The following is a 19,071-nucleotide window of genomic DNA, read 5'->3' as shown; positions in this document are numbered from 1 at the left end:
TGTGTGGATTATCCTTCTACTCCCCTTTACCAGACTGTGAGCTCTGGCAGGAGGAGAGTGAGCCCAGTGCCCTGCCAGGCACAGAACAGGTGGCTGATTGAGAAAGCTTTGCTAAAGAATGAACTGCAAGTCCTTGAGTAGGTGGCATTTACTGGCCATGCCCTTCCCCACCAACTAGCTTAGTCTTTGTTATAAAAGCTGAAAAGCAAGCTGAGTCTAATGAAGTCGATATTTAACCTTATCTTTATTTTTGGCTTGACTTGTCCAACTGGTTCCACTTAGCTGCACTGTTTACCTACTCAGCTGTGAAAGCTACAGCACTGGGCAATACCAATGACCTTCTCAGCAGCTAGAGAAGGCCACATTTTTTTTTTTTTCATTTAGACTTCATGCTAGAAACATAAACAAGCAAATAAACTTCCCATTAGCATTAGCCTTCAATGTGCCTAAAATTATTCCCAACAGTCCCTCCCCCTCAAAAAAAAAAAAAAATCAGGGGACTAGCCAAGTCAAGGGAGAACCAGTAAGGGCAGCCGATATTCACCAAGTGCCAGCCCTGCGCCCCATTCTTCAGAGACACGATCTCCTGGACTCATGAGAGCCCAATGAGCCGATACTCTTGCCCCTTACTAAGGGGTTCGCCCAAGTGCAAAGCCCGGAAACAGCAGGGCTGGGGTCCGCACGTACCCAGCTCCAGTGCTCACGCCCTCACCATTGTTCTCGCTGCCTCTCCATCTACAACAGCGGTTGGCAGACAAAAGCCAACAGGCCCATTCAGCCTGCCAGCCTGCCACCTATTTGCGTAAATAAGATTTTGCTGGAACACAGCCACACTCATTTGTTTGTGTTCTGTCTGTGGCTGCTTTCGCACTACGACAGCAGAGCTAAATTGAGACTCTATGGCCCACAAAGCCTAAAATATCTACTTTCTGGCTCTTTATAGAGAAATCTGTGGCTTCAGTCATGGAACAGGGTGATATGTGCTCAGATGAAAATACTTTCCATGGTCCCATGATGAAATAATAAGATGCCACAAGGCAAGCTTAGGGTTTCACTTTTAAACAATGAAATAGCATCATTTCCTCCCTGCTTTGTATTCAAAGCCAATTAATTAAGTGTTACAAGACTGCATTGTGGGAAGACATGGAGAAAATCGGATTTTGTCATCCGCTGCTCACTACACCTCTGAGTAAGCACACAAGCCTGGCCAGAGAGCACCGGATGAGCTAATCTTCCTACCGCCCCCTCCCCCAGTCACACCGGATGGTACCTGCACCCTGCAAGTAAAGCAGGGATCTTGGGCACTTACCCCTGCTTTCAAAATGCATGCTGAGAATCAGAAGGGGAACTCAAGTTAAAATAGGCAGGGGAGTGACTTGGCAAAATATAAAACAGGGGGAAAGAAGCTAGCTGTGACAACATCAGAGAAAAAACTAGGTTCTACACACGCACCTAATTTGTTACTCAGATTTGAGAAGGACTAACTTGATCATTAACAGGCACAGTGCTAGGCATTTTACATGCATGATCACATTTAATCCACCAAAACCCAGTGACATGGGTATTGTTGTTCACATTTTATAGATGAAGAAATAGCCTCAGAGAGGTTGGCAGCTTGTCCAAGGTCACACTGCCAAGAAGTAGTGAATCTGGGTTGTGAATTCACCTCTACCTCCAAAATCCAAAGTCTAACATTATGTAGTTTTGCATCCCAAAGGCACAATTAGTTGAAAAACCTAGGCAGACTGCTGAGTTGAGAAACTACATTCCTAAACCCATAATCCTAATCACACCCTCTCCGCCCTCCCAGGACACCCCCTCTAGGTAATCTTTTCTTTCCTAGGCACTGAGCCAGTAGCATCTGCCACACCCACTGATGCGATTTTAAATCAAGAAGACAGCACTTCTAGACACAAGAATGATTCTGTCGGATTTCTGCTGTTTCTTAAACTAAAGCTTAACAAGAGGTACGTTAAGCACATCCCCACCCCCTGTCACACACAGCACGGGGACAGCTGGCAGCAGTGATGTGCTGTGGCTGGAGCTTGTCCTGTGTGTTTCTTCCCGGCCCAGCATTCAGTGGCATCGCACTGGTCATCTGGAACGATCTTGGCGGAAATATTATTTACCAGCCCACCATCGGCTAGATTTCCTGGTCGGAAGGCTCCCGGATTCTAGAAAACCTAGCTAGTTGCACTCTTGGCTCTGACAGCATCGGCATCTGGAGTTTTGATAGGGCACCGAAGAGCTCTTTCTTAGAGTTGCTTCATTTCAGACTCACGAGGGCCCTGTGAAGCCGCCAGAGGCCCTCACAAAGGGCAAAGTGAGGCGGAGAGTGAGAAAGTGGTCTGCCCAGCGTTACCCAGCAAATGGGTGACAGGGCAGCAATAAGAACCACTGGCTTCCAGTCCATACTTTCACAGCACCCTGTGCGCTTCCTCCATAGTGCAATTCCCAGTTTGTAGCTATTGTTTATTTGTGTACATAGTGGATAAAATATGTCTCCCTCGTGACACTATGAGTTCCACGAAGACAGGGACCTTGTGTTTATCTGTTTACCAATGTCTCTCCTGTGACTAAACACTATCTGTCACATAGAAAGCACTCAATAAATATTCTTTGAGAGGATGAGTAGGTTAACCAAAGCAGGAATGTGCATGTTTTTCTTCCTACAAAAGCACGCTGCCAAAATCTGACTTCACAGAAACAACAAAAATGATGACAAAACAAAAACAATAGCATTTTTTGCCTGGAAATTGCTCTTCAGGTTTCCATGGCTGCTGTAGCCAGCACATGACACTGAAGCGCTGGTTTGACAGAAATGCCCACAAGCTGAGAGATTACTTCAGAGCAACTAATCCTATAATGGCGGGAGCACGGCACAGAGATGGAGAATGCCTTCCAGTCAATCTGACAGAGAGAGCTGACATGGAAAGAATCTTCCACAAAGCTCCAAACACATGAAACTGGACTTCTTACCGAAATATGAAGAGTTGAGCCACACTCAAAAGCAAAAGAGAAATGCCCAAGTGCTTTAAATCAAAAGGAATTAAAGTCTGGGAGCTGAGTGGAAGCTGAGACCAAAATGGCCCACAGGCCCGTACAATGCAGACATGGCTTTGATGTCTGGACTGGTGTGCCATCAGGTTGCGAGCTGCCCCAGCTGTAACACTGGAACTGGATGTCCATCCATCTGCTATGGGAAGGGGGAAGGAAGCTTGCCATCTCCTGTGGCCTTGGGGGTAAGAAATTTCATCTTCAAGAAATCAGAATCCCAGGCTCAAGCCACATACAGGTGTGGGATTTGAACTGACATTATTCGGTGGAAAAGGGGATACTCAAGACAAAAAAATAATAATAATACAAAAAATCCCAACAACACTTATTTCTAAACCAGTAAACCTGTGCTATAGGGGCACTTCCACAGCCCAGAGCAACCCAGACTCCCATGATTATAACACCCTCTGAAGATGGCATCGCAGTAAAAAATTATGGATCAGTAACGAAACAAACTGTCAAAGGAAAACCAACAGGTGCGGTAAATTGTAGAATATTTGGACAACCAAAGAAAGGCGACCTCAAGACTTGTCTTCTTAACGTGTTCCTGAGACTACTAGGGACAGGAGGCATTCTGCAGTAAAGGGGTCCCTGGACCAAATGAGCCGGGGGAACACTTCATGCATATACATACATACATGTCCCCAAATCCTCTTTAGAGATTACAAAGTTCCTTACCATACAAAAGTTCTGACAAGTCCTGCAGTTTCTTAACCTGGTTCCTCTGTTTAGCCACTCTGTCGTGTCTAACCTGAAAACTTTTTTTAACCGCAACACAATAAATATCTCACAGCAATGCAGTTTGGCAGCACACAGTTCAGTAAACACTGACCTAGAGAATAAAGTCCTCACTCCTAACCCTCTCCACAGACCCCTCCTTCATTCTCAGCCTCATCTTCCAACAGCCTCCCTCAAAGACCCTTGATTCTCATCACACAGGTTACTTTCCCCCAAAGTACAATGTTCTTCCAAACTTCCTTCAATCCTTCAACCTGAATAGCTTTCCAAAAATCCTACTTTCACTCCCCAAGGTTTAACTCAAATATTCTCTCTTTTATAAGTTCTTCCCCACACAATCATCTGGAATAACATACTCCAGCTGCTTTCCTAGAACTCTGATTATAGGCAACTACTTCTCTTAGCCACTTCTCTTAGCCATTAGGGATATATGTCTTGGGTCTGTCTGACCACCAGACTCTTAAATAGTAATGACTAAGTGTCACTCACCTCTGCCTCTCCCCATCAGGGTGGGTGTGCATTAATAAAGAGCTGGGACCTGGGAAGCAGACACAATCAGCTTCAATCCATGAAGTTATCTATTATTAACATGCCTTAGTTTCTCCTCTGCCTTGTGAGTTCTTGTGAGAATTAGAAATGACATGTGAAACAGTATGCTGGGCAGAAGAAGTCAGCACAAACACATATACTAGTATACACCAGGGTTCCATTTGTATAAAGTTAAAAATTGCAAAACTAATCTATGAGAAGCCAAAATAGTGGTTATGCTTCTTGGGGTGGGTAGTGACTGGGAGTTCTAAGGTTCTGTTTCTTGATCTGGGTGCTAGTTATGTAGTTTTGTAAAAAGGTGAGCTGTGCACTTTTTATTTGTTCATGTATATGTACTTACTTCAATACAAACGCCACATTTTTTTTTTTTTAATGATGTGTGAAATGTACCCGGAGAACAGCGAGCATTCAAGGTAGCTTTTGGATCATAATGTTGTGGCATTCTACTCCTCAGTGCTTATTGAATTTCTCTCCCGAAAAGAGAAAAGGAAACAGTATTGCTAAGCCAGGCCAGTGTCACTCAGTGGTTGAGCATTAACCCATGAACCAGGAGGCCACTGTTCAATTCCCAGTGAAAGCAAACAAATATTTTTGTATGTATATACTATGGACCCAATACCACTCCAGCAGCGACCTTAAGACAGACAAAATCCATGACGAGGCTCCATTTGGTGCATATATTCTGGTGGGAGATAAAAAGCTGGGACTCCAACTCAGCCACTCTGACTGAGAACCTACACTTCCAAAATCCCAAACCGCCTGGGCCCAGGGATTATCATTTCTAACCATCAAAACTAAAATACCACATTTCCTCTATTTTAAGACACACAGTTTCTTCACATTTTAATGTCTGAAATGTGGCTGTATTTTATAATAAACATTGAAAGAAACCTGTATGCTGTAGACAAAGAGGAAAGTCATGGTACAGCTAATATTGCTGTTCAAGTGTGGATTTCGCTGAACACAGGTTATTTGATTACGGACTCAGCTGGGTTTTGCACAAATGTTAACATTAAATGCAATTGAATTTTAGCTTAAATTAAGATCCTTGATATTACTTCAAATGCACTCCAATAGGTTCCCTATAATGCAATATTGAAAGAAAAAGCTACTGTGCGTGCCACAGATTGTCTATTGTATGCAATATAATGAAAGGGAGTAGAAATTAGCAAACCTCCTAGAAAAGATGACAGAATTTTCAGAACCTAATCAAATGATGAACATCTAATTATCAAAGGCTTCCAGTCATTTAACTTCCAGCAACATGTGCTCAATTCAGGAAAAATAAAACTATAGGTTTTGCCAAAGAGAAAATGCAAGCCAAATCCCTCTATACTTTGATACGCCTCAAAATTATACTGCCAGCCTTACAGGTATCTAAGGAATAAAGATCAGAGTAACCTACTTTCTGAAAAGCAGCACATAACTCTGGAGTTACACAAAGCTTCAGAGAACCCAGTAATGACACACAACTTCATTAATGTGAACCATTCCTACACTCCAAACTCAGGTTATACAGAATGAGAAACTCATATGTAAGCATCTGAATCAAGAAGAGCTGCTGACAAACTTTAATGTGTCAGACTGAATGTCATGCTTCTTTGTTTCTGGAAATATGCAATTAACTTCGTGGCTTATTTTACCATTCTGAATGGTGCCTCAAAATTATGGTAATCACAATGACAAATGCCACTTATTGAGCACCTGCCAAACACTGTATTTGCTATTTGCTATTTTATACCCATTATGTCTAATCCTCATGACAATTTTATATTTCCATTTTACACGTAAGGAATCTAAGGTTCAAAGAGCCCAGTGACTTCTCAAGGTCAAAACCAGTGAGCATCAAGCCAAGCATGGAACCAGTTGTCTTTCCCTACTAGCAACCCTGCTCCACCCCTGCCCTAGTACAGCAAACAGATAAATCCTCACCTGAAAAAAACTTACTATGATCCCAGGACCCAGGGCAGGAGGAGCCAGTATGAATTCAAAGTAGCAGCGTCCCCCCTCTCAGACCAAATAACCCTGTTTATTTAAATCCTGCTGTTTTATGACTGCTTCCATTTTTTTTCAAACTACGCTTGAGAACATGCTCAAGCAGGCCACAAATTGACCAACTGCCCCAACTTTCACACAGCCAACTGATTAAGTAGTTCCCTCCTTCAACTATGACAAATTGGTAGCACAATCCAGAGAAGACATTAAACAGCAAGAAGAGAGGGAGTCAACTCTGTAGCTTAGGCTGGGGCAAGAAGGAGTCTTTGGCCTGGTAGGAGGCATTCTTTTCCCCCAAAGGTGCTATTTCACACCAGTTAATGGAAGCAGAGGGCTCTTTGAACCTAAGGAAGCATCTAGATTACTGTGCCAGCCACCTTCTCTGAAGTCCTGAACTCCTTTTCTCCTTGATCAAACTTCTGCAAGATGGCAGGCAGGGGCTTGTGAATTTCACCCCATTCTCTGGACATAAGCTTTTGGACTAAGTCTTATCTCCAATGTAAAATCCTTTTCGGGGGCTTTTCCTTAAATATTGCCTCGGAAAGGACCTCAAGTTTAGACACTAAGAGTGGGACTAAGACAATTCGAGAGACATGTATTGCACATCTCTGAGGATATAGAGATAAATAAAATGTGGCCCCTATCATCAGAAAACTCAGTTGAGGAAAGGAGGAAAGACCAGGTCAGAACTAAGTACAATAAAAAGCAGAACAAGGTGAGTGCTATCTTGGAACATAGAATAGAAAGGACTTAATTCCAGAAGCAAGATCAATAATAAACTCAGCTAACACTGATGGAACACCTACTAGGTACCAGATATGATACCTGACATTTTACAAACCTTATACCATTTCCACAACCACCCTGTGGAATACATTCTATTAGTATCTTTACTTTATAAATGAGGAAACATATATAGAAACAACATATCTTATCCAAGGTAACACAAGTAATTTGTAAATATCAGAGATGAGATTTGAACCCAGGTGGCCAACATCAAAGCTTATGTTCCTTTCAGTGCAAAAGACTACATCTCCTGGAATAAAGAAATTCTTCCTGGTAATAGCAGAATCTGAACTGGCTTGGAATTTAACCAGGTGAAGATGGATGGGGAGAATATTCCAATCAGAGGGTCAGTAATGGGCAAGGCCTTGAAGTAGGAATAATGATCAGTCACAGGTGAGCTAGAGCACTGGGCAGAAGTCAAGCTTCCAACACAAAGGATGTGTGTGGTCAATGAGTTAGGGGACAGGGTGTCAAGAGCCGTGGGTTCTAATCCTTGCATGGCCACTGACTAACTGTGTGGCCATCAGCAATTCCTATCCCCTATCTGGGCTTCAGTTTCATCATCAGAGAGAATTCCAAACCCCTGTTGGATTAGATATTCCCAAAGTCTGCTCTGGCATGAATACTCAATGATATTCACAAGAGGCCATGTGGGACAGTGATTAAGACCAGGTAACAGGTAGATGCTAGCTCTGCAGTGACCTTGGATAAGCTAATTAATTCCAGAGTCTCACTCTTTCTCATCTGTAATGTGGGGACATCAGCAATGCCTGCTTCACAGGGCTGTGGTGAAGGATGAGTGGAAAGAAAACATAAAGCACTTAGCAAAGTGCTTGGCAAACTGTAAATGTTCGGCTAATGAAGGCAGCTTGGTCACCACCACCTATCTCTTCTTTAAAGGGTCTAGAAAGTGATGTTAGTGGTCAAGGATCAGGAGACCTTTTTTTAAAAAAAGTGACAAAAATAAGCTCTCACTGAACCATAAGTCCCTCCCATGACTACCTCACACATGAGACTCCTATTGCACCAAGGGGCCACACCATACCTTCTCTTCTGAAGAAACAGTCAGCTTGTCACTGGATATCAAGCTGCACACCTGGTCCAGACTTAGGCTAAGAAATTCTTCCCCCAGCATCACCTCTGGAAAGTGCTGCTCTGTTCCAAAAAAAGAAAAAGAAAAAGAAGGATAGCAGAAGTTCAGAAAACAAAGTTATAAAACACTCCTGCCCTTCCATGACAAGATCTAGGATTTAGATTGGAGTCCTGGGGCCCTGAGGGGAGGATGGAAGCAGAGGGTGAGACAGAGAAACAGTGAGAAAGACAGCACATCCTGGCTGGAGGGAAACTAGCCTTTTAACTCAGCAGCAAGAGCATCCCCCTGTGATCCTCTGTCCAGAACACCGACAGAGATGAAAATGGGGCAGAGAGATATGAGGCTATATTTTTTCCATTATGCTCCATGAGGTTAGTCCTGGTGTTTCAGAAAAGCCTCACTGGGACCTGCCTACTTGACTGAGCTCATTTCCCCTCAAGGCTCAAGCTGGCAGAGTTGCAGACAGTGCCCCCAGCAGCTCATTCAAACTAAAGTGGGTCAGAACTGCTGTGTGGCTGGAAGTCTCCGGGGTTCTGGTAGAAAGTCAACATTAGAAAGGCTGGCCGAGGAAGTCATCCTTTGTCGTCCAATGTCAAGTCTATTATAGTGAACCTCTGGTTCACAGGGAGGCCCAACTAAGAATCCATTCCAGGGTGGTGGCAACACAGCTGGTCCCACTGCCATTGGGAACAATCCAGTCGGTGGAGGCCATTAAAATGGAGGGGAACTTGGGGACAGCTAGAACAAGTCAGGCCTAAGGTCCACACAAAGGAAATGCCAAGTCCAGCTCCTACCCTGGCACTTGCTGGGCCACCACCCTGCTATTACAGAGGCAGTGAAATGTCAGTGAAAGAGCATATATTTCAGAAAGAAGGAAGCTAGACAGGGCTAAGCCCCCAGAGTTGGGGAACTAGAGTCCTCTTTCTGATAGCAACACTCAAGAAACAACAAAATAGAAAAAAACAAACAAACAAAAACAGGACAAGGATGCTCTGACCAACTCCCTCTCCTGGGAAACAGGAACTCCCCAGAAGACTTTGCCCTCAAGTCAGCCCTCTTCCCAGCTGCTTCCCAGAAAGAACCCCTCTGCTCCCAGAATATACACCTCCCTGAGAATCGGCTTCTACCTTTCACACTGGTTGGTTGGTTGGTTGGGGATTTTTGTTTGTTTTGCTTTGTTGTTATTGTACCAAAGGAAAATGTAGTGAAGAGCTTTGGCTAAGAGTCAAAAGACCTGGGCTCAAGTCCTAGCTCCACCTCTTACAGTTACTTCTTTACAGACTTTGGCTTCATCGTGGATAAAATGGGACCATAATACCTGACCTAGGTCTCATGGTTGTTTTGAAGTCCAAAGATACTGCAGGCTAAGACCAATAAGTAGTTAGCATAATTATGCAAGAAGTCCGTTAGAAAGTTGATAGTCTTTGATATTCAGCAAGGGCTAAAAATCAGCATTGTATTACGCTGCTGCTGGCTGAATGACTGAAGGCAATCCCCTAACTCAGTGGTCAGCAAACCGCGTCTCGAGAGCCACATGCGGCTCTTTGGTCCCTTGAGTGTGGCTCTTCCACAAAATACCACGTGCGGGTGCACATGTACAGTGCAATTGAAACTTTGTGGCCCATGCGCAGAAGTCGGTTTTCGGCCTGGGCGAGTCTATTTTGAAGAAGTGGTTCTAAAGCCGAACCACACTCAAAGGGCTAAAGGGGTATGTGGCTTGTGAGCCACTGTTTGCCGACCACTGCCCTAACCTAATAATCCTTTTATCGTTTGCCAAACTTTACCATTGATAAACCTGTTTGCTTTGCCAAAGGGCAAATGTGTATTCTAGTAAATAAAAAACAGAAGGGTCTGGAGATTCAAGGAATTTCTCCACTAGAGCGAAGCCTCCGCCTGGCTCCCCCCATGCCTTCTAGATTTATATTTCTTGTCTAATGTATCCCCTTCTCCAGACCTTGAACTTTAGCAGCAAATGGATGTGGCGTTCATATCTGGCACCTCGAAACAGGGATCTGAAGAAAAAGATTCGCCGGAGCAGGGGGAAAAAGAAAATTCACTGGAAAGGTGGGATCACCAGAAAGTTGGAGAGATTCACTGCACACAAAGCCTGTACCAGCTTCGGAAGTTGTGATCCATAAGTGGTCAGGAACGTCTTTTTATTTCAAGCCAGACTATAATGGGGAAGAATTTGAGTAAAAGGCAACATATCATTGTAAAGTGTTAGCTTGTATGCTTAAGGATAAAAAAAAATTAAAATGTCAAGAGGTACTCTTGGCTCTTGTTCAAACTGCATTAGGCCTCATTCATATTGGGGATCCACAGTCTATAATGCCTAAGGCCCCAGATCCTCCACCTCTAATGTGGAAAGGCTAAGAAAAATGGGGCTATCAGTCCTCTCACAAAAGGACTCCTTAATGCTTTGTCTGAAAATTACCATATGATGCCTTGGGACAGGCAGATTTTAGCAAAAAATATTTAGACACCAGTCAATGCAATGAAAAGCAGAATAGAATAAGACCTGTAAACAATGGACTAACATCTAGGCTGCATTCTGGCTATAAGTCCCAGGCAAATGTAAAACATCTGAAAAAAATTCATGAAAAGAACTCTGATTTATTAAGTCTTGTCTATATGTTATGGGTGCTTGTCTGTTGATTGTTGTTTTATCTGTCTTTGTTGTTTATTGTTAGTCTATTAAGTATGCCTTTAATTTAATTTAATAAGAAAAGATACCTAGGTGGCCAGGCCATTTACTGAATTTCCCCAGAGCAAACAGGATGTGGGGGTAGGGAGACATGTGGCCGATGGTACATGTCCTAGGAGACAAAAGAAGGTAGAGATAACTAAAAAGGCCCCTGCCCATTAATTACTAAGTCTTTACTGATCCTGTAAAATGGACGCCCACTCTCAAGAGTGCTATTAAAAGTCTCATTTTCACCATGTTTTTATTTCCCAGTCCATCATTTGAAATTTAGATAGATGAGACATTTCTCACAATTTAAGGGATACGTCTGGGATTTCTCTACCCATAAATAGAAAAAGGTTAGCTTAAGAGAAGCCGCACCCCACTGATTTTGGGTGGCCTCTTGAGCTCCATCTCTTTATGGATGCTATAGAATATATCCAAGACCATTTTTCTTTAAATGATAGCAAAAATGACACAAGGGAAATATACAGGTTGGGTTTAGGCAACAAGAGCAGTGTTTTCATAATAAAGGGTCATTCTTACATAATAATGGACCGCATTCCAAGGTTAACATTAAAGCTACTGAAAGTAAGTTATCTCTGTTACAGAATTTTCCAAAGAAAATGCCTTGGATAATAATAATTGGCTTTAGAATCTCAAAATTGTTGAAACATAGATGGATGGATGTAGCAGAGCTTTTCAGTAATAATTATAGGTATATTGATGGTGAGGGTCCAGTCACCCAGGGGGGGACCAGCCACGTTTCCCTCAGCAGCAACTTTAGATGTTATCTCCAAGGAAGAATGTGGTGGTTTAAAATTTCAAATGGCTACAAGCCTGCTTCCAAATCCTTTGACAACTTAAAGCTTTGCAGTTTACTAAATTAAATAATACAAAATTATTAAATATCTAGGTATTTTAAAATGACAAAATACTGAAATATCAATCTGAGTTTGCCTCGTATGAAAAATCTAGAGGATAGATTTGAATCTATTAGTTATATATGTCTTATATTTTATTTGATATATATCCTTTAAAAAGTGAAGGTAGTAATAATATAAGAATTGCTAAGTACTTAACTTCACACCTAAAATTTAAGTCTTCTAAGAGATTAACGTGTATAAGCAGGTAAAAGACCTATAAACTTTCCCTCACACAGCGACACACACCCCACCACCACCACCACCACCACCACCACCTGCAGCTTCCAGTGCCCGAGACACAATCAAGGCCAAGCCTCCTCCACAAGAGCTGTGAAAAACTACAGGACATTGAAAAAAAGAGATAAAGGAAGACATAAACAGATGGAAGAACATACCATGTTCATGGATTGGTGGAATCAACACCATTAAAATATCCATACTACCCAAAGCAATCTACAGATTCAATGCATTCCCCATTAAAATACTAAGGGCATATTTCACAGAACTAGAACGAACTTTCCAAAAATTCATCTGGAATAAAAAAAGACCCCAAATAGTTGCAGCAATCCTGAGAAAGAAGAACAAAGTAGATGGGATCTCAATACCAGATATCAAGCTGTATTACAAAGCCACTGTTCTCAAAAACAGCCTAGTACTGGCACAAGAACAGACATAAAGATCAGTGGAATAGAACAGAGAACCCAGAATTCAATCCAAGCCACTATGCCCAATTAATATTTCACAAAGGAGGCATGAACATACAATGGAGACAGTCTCTTCAATAAATTGTGTTGGGAAAATTGAACAGATTCATGCAAAAAAAAAAAAAAAAAAAAAAAACTAGACCACCAACTTACACCATACACAAAAATAAACTCAAAATGAATAAAGGACTTAAATATAAGATGGGAAACCATAAAAATACTAGAGGAATCCACAGGCAGAGAAATCTCAGACATATGCCGAAAGAACTTCTTTACTGATACTACTTCTTGGGCAATGGAAGCTAAAGAGAGAAATAAGCAAATGGGACTACATCAAAATAAAAAGCTTCTGTACAGCAAAAGAAATCATCAACAAAACAATGAGAAAGCCCACTGCATGGGAGAACATATTTGCCAATGTTATCACTCATAAGAGCTTAATCGCCAACATTCACAGGGAACTCATACAACTTAACAAAAGGAAGAAAAACAACCCAATCAAAAAATGGGCAATGGACCTAAATAGATACTTCTCGAAAGAAGACAAAAGGAAGACCAAGAAGCATCTGAAAACATGCTCAAAGTCACTAATCATCCAAGAGATGCAAATCAAAATGACAATGCAGTACCATCTCACACCTGTCAGAATGGCAATCATCAACAAATCAACAAATGACAGGTGCTAGCAAAGATAAAGAGATAAAGGAACCCTCGTGCACTGCTGGTGGGAATGCAGACTGGTGCAGCCACTGTGAAGAACAGTATGCAGTTTCCTCAAAAAACTAAACATGGAATTCCCATTTGACCCAGTGATCCCACTTCTAGGAATATATCCCAAGAAACTAGAAACACTAATCAGAAAAGATATACGTACCCCTATGTTCATAGCAGCATAATTTACAACAGCTAAGATTTGGAAACAGCCTAAGTGCCCATCAGCAGATGAGTGGATTAAAAAACTGGCACATCTACACAATGGAATACTATGCTGTGGTAAAAAAGAAGGAATTCTTAGCATTTTCAACAGCATGGATAGAACTGGAGAGCATTATGCTAAGTGAAATAAGCCAGTCAAAAAAGATAAATATCACATGATCTCATTCATTTGTGGAATATAATGAACAACATAAACTGATGAACAAAAACAGATCCAGAGACAGAGAAACATTGATCAGACCATCAGACTTCAGAGGGATGGTAGGGGAGAGTGGGGGTAAGGAAGAGAGATCAACCAAAGGACTTATTTGCATGCATATAAGCTTAACCAATGGACACAGGCAACAGGGGGGTGAGGGCATGAGTGGAGGGTCTTGGGAGGGGAGGTAATGGGAGAATAAGGACAAATATGTAACACCTTAATAAATAAATTTAAATAAATAAATAAAATATAATAAATATACTGTAATTTTCTGCTTATAAAAAAAAGAGTTTAAAGTTCAAATTAAGTTGGGAGAAATTATATAGTTGGGATAACAAAATGCATAAAATATAGAAATTTATTTTTGAGAAAAATAATTCTTGTATTTTCTCTAGAGAAATTAGTAGTTCAAAATATATTATGGTCCTTATGTGTACTACATGTGGTACAATTTCAACCTAGAATATAATATTTTATATGGTCTAATTAAAAAAGAAGAATTAATTCTGTAGTCTGAACTGAATTTTTAATATTAAAACCAGTTTAAATGTAATTAATATCTTTTAGGATAATTACAAAGAGTATATAATATAATCTTTGGGTTATGTATATTTGATGGTCTTTCCAAGTTAAATGTCAAGACTTGAACAGAGAGATAGCCTTGGGACATTTCAAGGGCCCTGAAATGATTTGAGGATTTACTCTCTTTAAAAAAATATTTTTGAACTAAATTAGGCCAATCTAATATATTGATACTTGAAATCATGTGGGAAGCTTTATCAAATAAAAATTAATAACTATATTTTATTTATATACATATATTTTAAATATTATGAAGATTTCAACCTCTAAACTTAGCAGGCCAAAGTTGCTAAATACTTCTTAAGCAAAACCAGATTATTCAGCAATGGAATTTTAAGACAAAAAGCCTCAGACAGCCTGCTCTTTAAATAGGCTAGGGGAGGGGATCGCATCTGTACTTCAAAGGCCAAATGTATAAGTTTGCTTACTTTACTTTTACAATAAAGATGCCTATTTTAGTTACTTAATAAATTATCTTTTTACAATATAATCAAGGTCTCATATAAACTCAGTTATATGAGAAACCAATATTTTTAAGTAATTGGATCTTAACAAAGGCCAGAGTAAAATATTTGCATATGTATGCAAATGAGCACTAGCCAAAAAAAAAAAAATGCTGTTTAAAAGTAAATTCTAAGCTTAATGAAAAGGAGAAATTTTTAAATCTCTTCCACTACTATTTACAAAGGAAATTAAAAGTTATTATTCAAGTATTAAATCTCACCATTAATGAGACACCATAAATAAAAGGAGAGTTACTTTTACTTGATTTGTATGCATTAGAATATTGGCCAGGTTGTGAAAGGCAATCAAATTTGTTGTTCTGTTTAAAACAAGAAAAAAGATTTTTTCAAAGACACTCTCTAAATGAGGCCTAGAAATTATTCTGAGAGAAATAATAAAGGGAAATTCCCTTCAAATACCTAGGAAACTAAAACAAAACAAAAAAAAATCAATGTATTAGGCCTCAAAAAGGAAAGTAAGTAATTTTCATTTTGCCTCCTTAAGCAAAGCTTATGTTAATATACTCAAAGATTGATAGCAGAAATCCAATTAGTGTCATTTACTGTCCACATCCAGACAAATAAAGTTAGAAAATAAAAAATAAGCCTTATTTCAGACTGATTTAAATTGGCAAATTGAAATAAGTGAATATGCAGGGGAACTTAGTTGTACCAGGCAGGAACCTATTCCTAGAACATTAACTATTTTATATTGATGATTCATCTCACAGTAAAGCTGCTTATCATGTAATGAATTCAGACCAAGTCATCCAGCCCAGTCATACTTCTGTGTAAAGAATTAAATTAAAAACCTATCAAGGCTGCATTGCAGGATTTCCAAAAGCCTAAATATTGTACAGCAAGCAAAAAATGTGCTCCTTGCATGTTAAAACAAAAAAGGGGGAATAGTGGAGAAATAGCCTGTAAGTAAACGATGTCCACCCTCCCTGGGGATAATGAGATATGAGCTCTTTATCATACTGACTTAATTCCAGAAATTCCAGAAATATATCTATATGTGGTCCCTTTTCCTTTCTCTATAACTCACGTGGAGAGAGAGAGAGAGAGAGAGAGAGAGAGAGAGAGAGAAGAGAGCACACGCAAAGGGCTGAATCAAAACTGCCTAGTCATCAGTGTTATTGATGCAACACCAGAGTTCCCTGTTACCCAGACAATAGGAAGATAAGGGAAGCTTCCTAAAATCCCAACAAGGAGACCATCCTACAACACAGACTACCTGTGTCTGCTCTAAGGCTTCATTTGCCACCTTCAAGTTAGAAGCAGAAAATCAGGGGGAGCAGGAATGAGGCTGAACTGGCCTGGTGGATGTGACAGTAAGTAGTGGGCTTGGAGAACAGGCCCTGCTTCAGACAGCCTCATCATGAATCTTGCCATTGCCACTTACAAACTAGGTGATCTTGGACAAGTTACTAAACATTCTGGAGTTCCTGTTTCTTCATCTATAAATTGGGAAAATAAGAACTACCTCTCATAGTTCTGTGCCTATTAACTCACAGCACTCAATGACAACCTAGCCAAGTGTTCAGAAATGGCAGAAACTCCTACCACCACCACCATCATCATCATCATCATCATCATTTTATGATGCCAAGTTGAAGGCAGCAATTTCATTAAGACAACCCTCAGTGAGTCAGAGGTTCGTGTTTTTTAAATGATTTGTCAAAGTTTTTTACTGCCCTTAGTTTAATCACTTCATCCCATGATCTCAAAAGACCCAATCAATCAATCAAAAAAAAAGGCCATTTCTTTCCACAAACGTGTTCAATCCCATGGCTGGAGGGTTTCAGCTCAGCTTGGGCAGACTGATGTAAACAACATGCCCAAGGAATTTTTATTGCCATTTCATTAACGGGGTCTCATTAACATCCCTCCCAACCAGCTCTGCTGATGGCCCAGTGCATGGCCGTCCAATTACCAAACAACAACATCCCCATAAACCTGTCCTGGCCTCTGAGGTTAAAGATTAAGCTGTCCCTCGAAACAATAATGAGTTTTAAGAAACAAGCTGTGCAAAATACTCAGGTCCCTTTCCCAGCTACGGTACTAGCTACCCAGGAGAACTCTGATACCATCAGCTGGGGACAAGAGTCTGGGTGGTCAGCTTCTAAATCCAGGCCACCCTCCCCACCCCAGAATAATGTATCACAGCAAACACTTGGGAGCATAACCTTGAAGGGAAAACCAGACCCGGGAAAAGGCAAGGCCATTCCAAACAGGAGAGCGAACTCTGGGTGGAGAGGTGGCGCCCCTGCCTCTCAGAGTCCCACTGCTGTCTGTCTCTCGGTGCCTTCACCTAGGAACTAAGGACTAACCACCAGAAGGCAAGAGCTGCCTTTAAAATGGTTACATTTTTTTAGAGAGCGATTTGGCAATATCTATAAAAAAAATTAATGCATACTCCCTTTGAGCTACTTTATGCCACTAAGAAGGTAAACTAAAGGTATAATCTTACCATTACTTACATATTAGCAAGTGTACTCCAGAATATTATGTAAAAAAAATGATCACTCAATATTTTATATAAAAGAAAGAAGTTAACATTAATGCCCATTAATCAAGGAATGGAGTTACATAAATTATAGTTCATCCACATGATACAACAGATAAAAAAAAAAAAAAAAAAGGCTGAGGAAGCTCTATACTAGGTGCTGCCCATGGATCTCTCTGGGTAGGATTGTGGTGCTTTTCCTGCTCTTTCTGCCTGTCTGTATTTTCTGTAATAAGTATGGGGGTGTGTGTGTTTTATTAGCTAGCAATAACAATACCAATAATAATTATAACAGCAAAAGAAAGTTTGTCTTGGAGAAATAAAAGGAACAGAATTCAGAGGCAAAGCTGGGACCATGAACAAGTGAGGGCAGAGGCCAGCTAACCAGAGACTAGGCAAGGTGGGAAAGCAGGATATACCTGTGCACCTGATACAGAGAAACCAAAATCAGAAGTTCTGGAGATGGTCCTCTCCCCAAAATGCATGATGTCCACAGCAACAGCAGCGGCGATGACCCAGGGAGTCCCTCTCTCTGCCAAGACCCAGCTCTGGGGCTCTCTCACTGCGGAGGGTGAGGCTGGCAGGAAGGCCTTGGGTGGTGCCTACTTCTGCAGGAAGCTCTCCTGCCCAATCCCAAACCATCCTGAAAACAGAGCAGGATGTATTTCCCCCATTATGTGGAGAAAACAGGCGTAGGGGTTGCTCCAGTGTTGGCTGATCTGACCCCTACTTCTGATCTGGAGGGTCTCCGTGTAGTTGGTTGGCTTAAACCCCCACTAATGTGAGGCAGGGGGCCAGAGAAGCCGGTGACTACAAGGGCCAACACTGCCCCTTTTATGTGACCCACACCTGCACCCTTACAGTGGGACGAGGCGGCAGTGAGGGCAGAGAGTGCCAGATTCCACCTCAACTGAGGAAGTGAAAGACCAAAGACGCACAGCAGCGCACATCAGTGGGTGGATGCAAACCACTGAGGGAGCAAGCAAAGATAACCCTTTACACTTCCTTCTCTAACACTGTACGATTTACCTTCACATTGCTTCTTCTAATGTCTTCATCGTGGTCTTACCACCTCTGCATTTCCGTGACTTCCCTGCGGGCTGCAAAGAAACCTGTAGCCAGGACATGGCCACAGGCTCCAGGGAAGGCCTGTGCGACAGGGTAAGGCTCTCAGCCTGAAGTCACACTGACCGAGCAGGGAAAATAGAGGGCTCACGCATGCAGTGAGGGGGCCACCTCCCAACATGGAAGAGAAGACATCCGCGTCTCACTTCCCACACGATGACTAAACAGCCCATGTCTTGCAGAGACAGCTGGTCGTCTGTCTACACTGTCTGGTTGTTGGCATCTGTCTATGTGGCACAGGCTTCCAGGTTCACACTTCTGATGGAAAATGCCAGGTCTAGCCAACCATACTCCTCAGTTAGCGATCCACAGGGCTGCCTTATGTCCAGACAGGGCCTGAAAGCATAGTATGCAGTAGTTATAATCACTGGCTCTGGAGTCAAACTGTAGGGTTTGAAACCTGCCTCTGTCCTTACCAGTTGTGTGACTCCAACAAATAACTTCACCTGTCCATGCCTTAGACTCCTTAGCTGTTGTACACACTAAATGAGATGACACATAGAGCGTGACCCAAAGTGAGAACTCAATAAATACTAGCTAGAAATAATTTACCAGGATTTCTGCATTCACACGTGTGTGCACACCTCCCATACACACACACACACACACACACACACACACAGTCACACAATGCTGGCAGGTCCCAATCATTGTGACAACATGAGGACCATGGAGCACCAACA

General features: G+C 41.6%; 1 protein-coding gene across 4 annotated transcripts in view; it reads right to left on the bottom strand.

Annotated features, from left to right (window-relative positions):
* Positions 1-19,071, bottom strand: part of KLHL3 (kelch like family member 3) — a 100,461-nt gene that overhangs the window by 44,211 nt on the left and 37,179 nt on the right. For all 4 annotated transcript variants that reach the window (XR_006740633.1, XM_045576343.1, XM_045576347.1 and 1 more), the window contains one exon: positions 8,171-8,280. Coding sequence is in view for 3 of the 4 variants with exons in the window: in XM_045576343.1 (XP_045432299.1) it covers positions 8,171-8,280 (110 nt within the window). In the remaining variant the exon portion in view is untranslated. The remainder of the gene's footprint in view (positions 1-8,170; positions 8,281-19,071) is intronic.

The sequence above is a fragment of the Pipistrellus kuhlii genome, unplaced genomic scaffold, assembly GCF_014108245.1.
Source record: "Pipistrellus kuhlii isolate mPipKuh1 unplaced genomic scaffold, mPipKuh1.p scaffold_m20_p_8, whole genome shotgun sequence".
NCBI classification, from domain to species: Eukaryota; Metazoa; Chordata; class Mammalia; order Chiroptera; family Vespertilionidae; genus Pipistrellus; species Pipistrellus kuhlii.
Note: the sequence above shows the minus strand (reverse complement) of the source record. Positions and strands in the feature narration are given on the sequence as shown.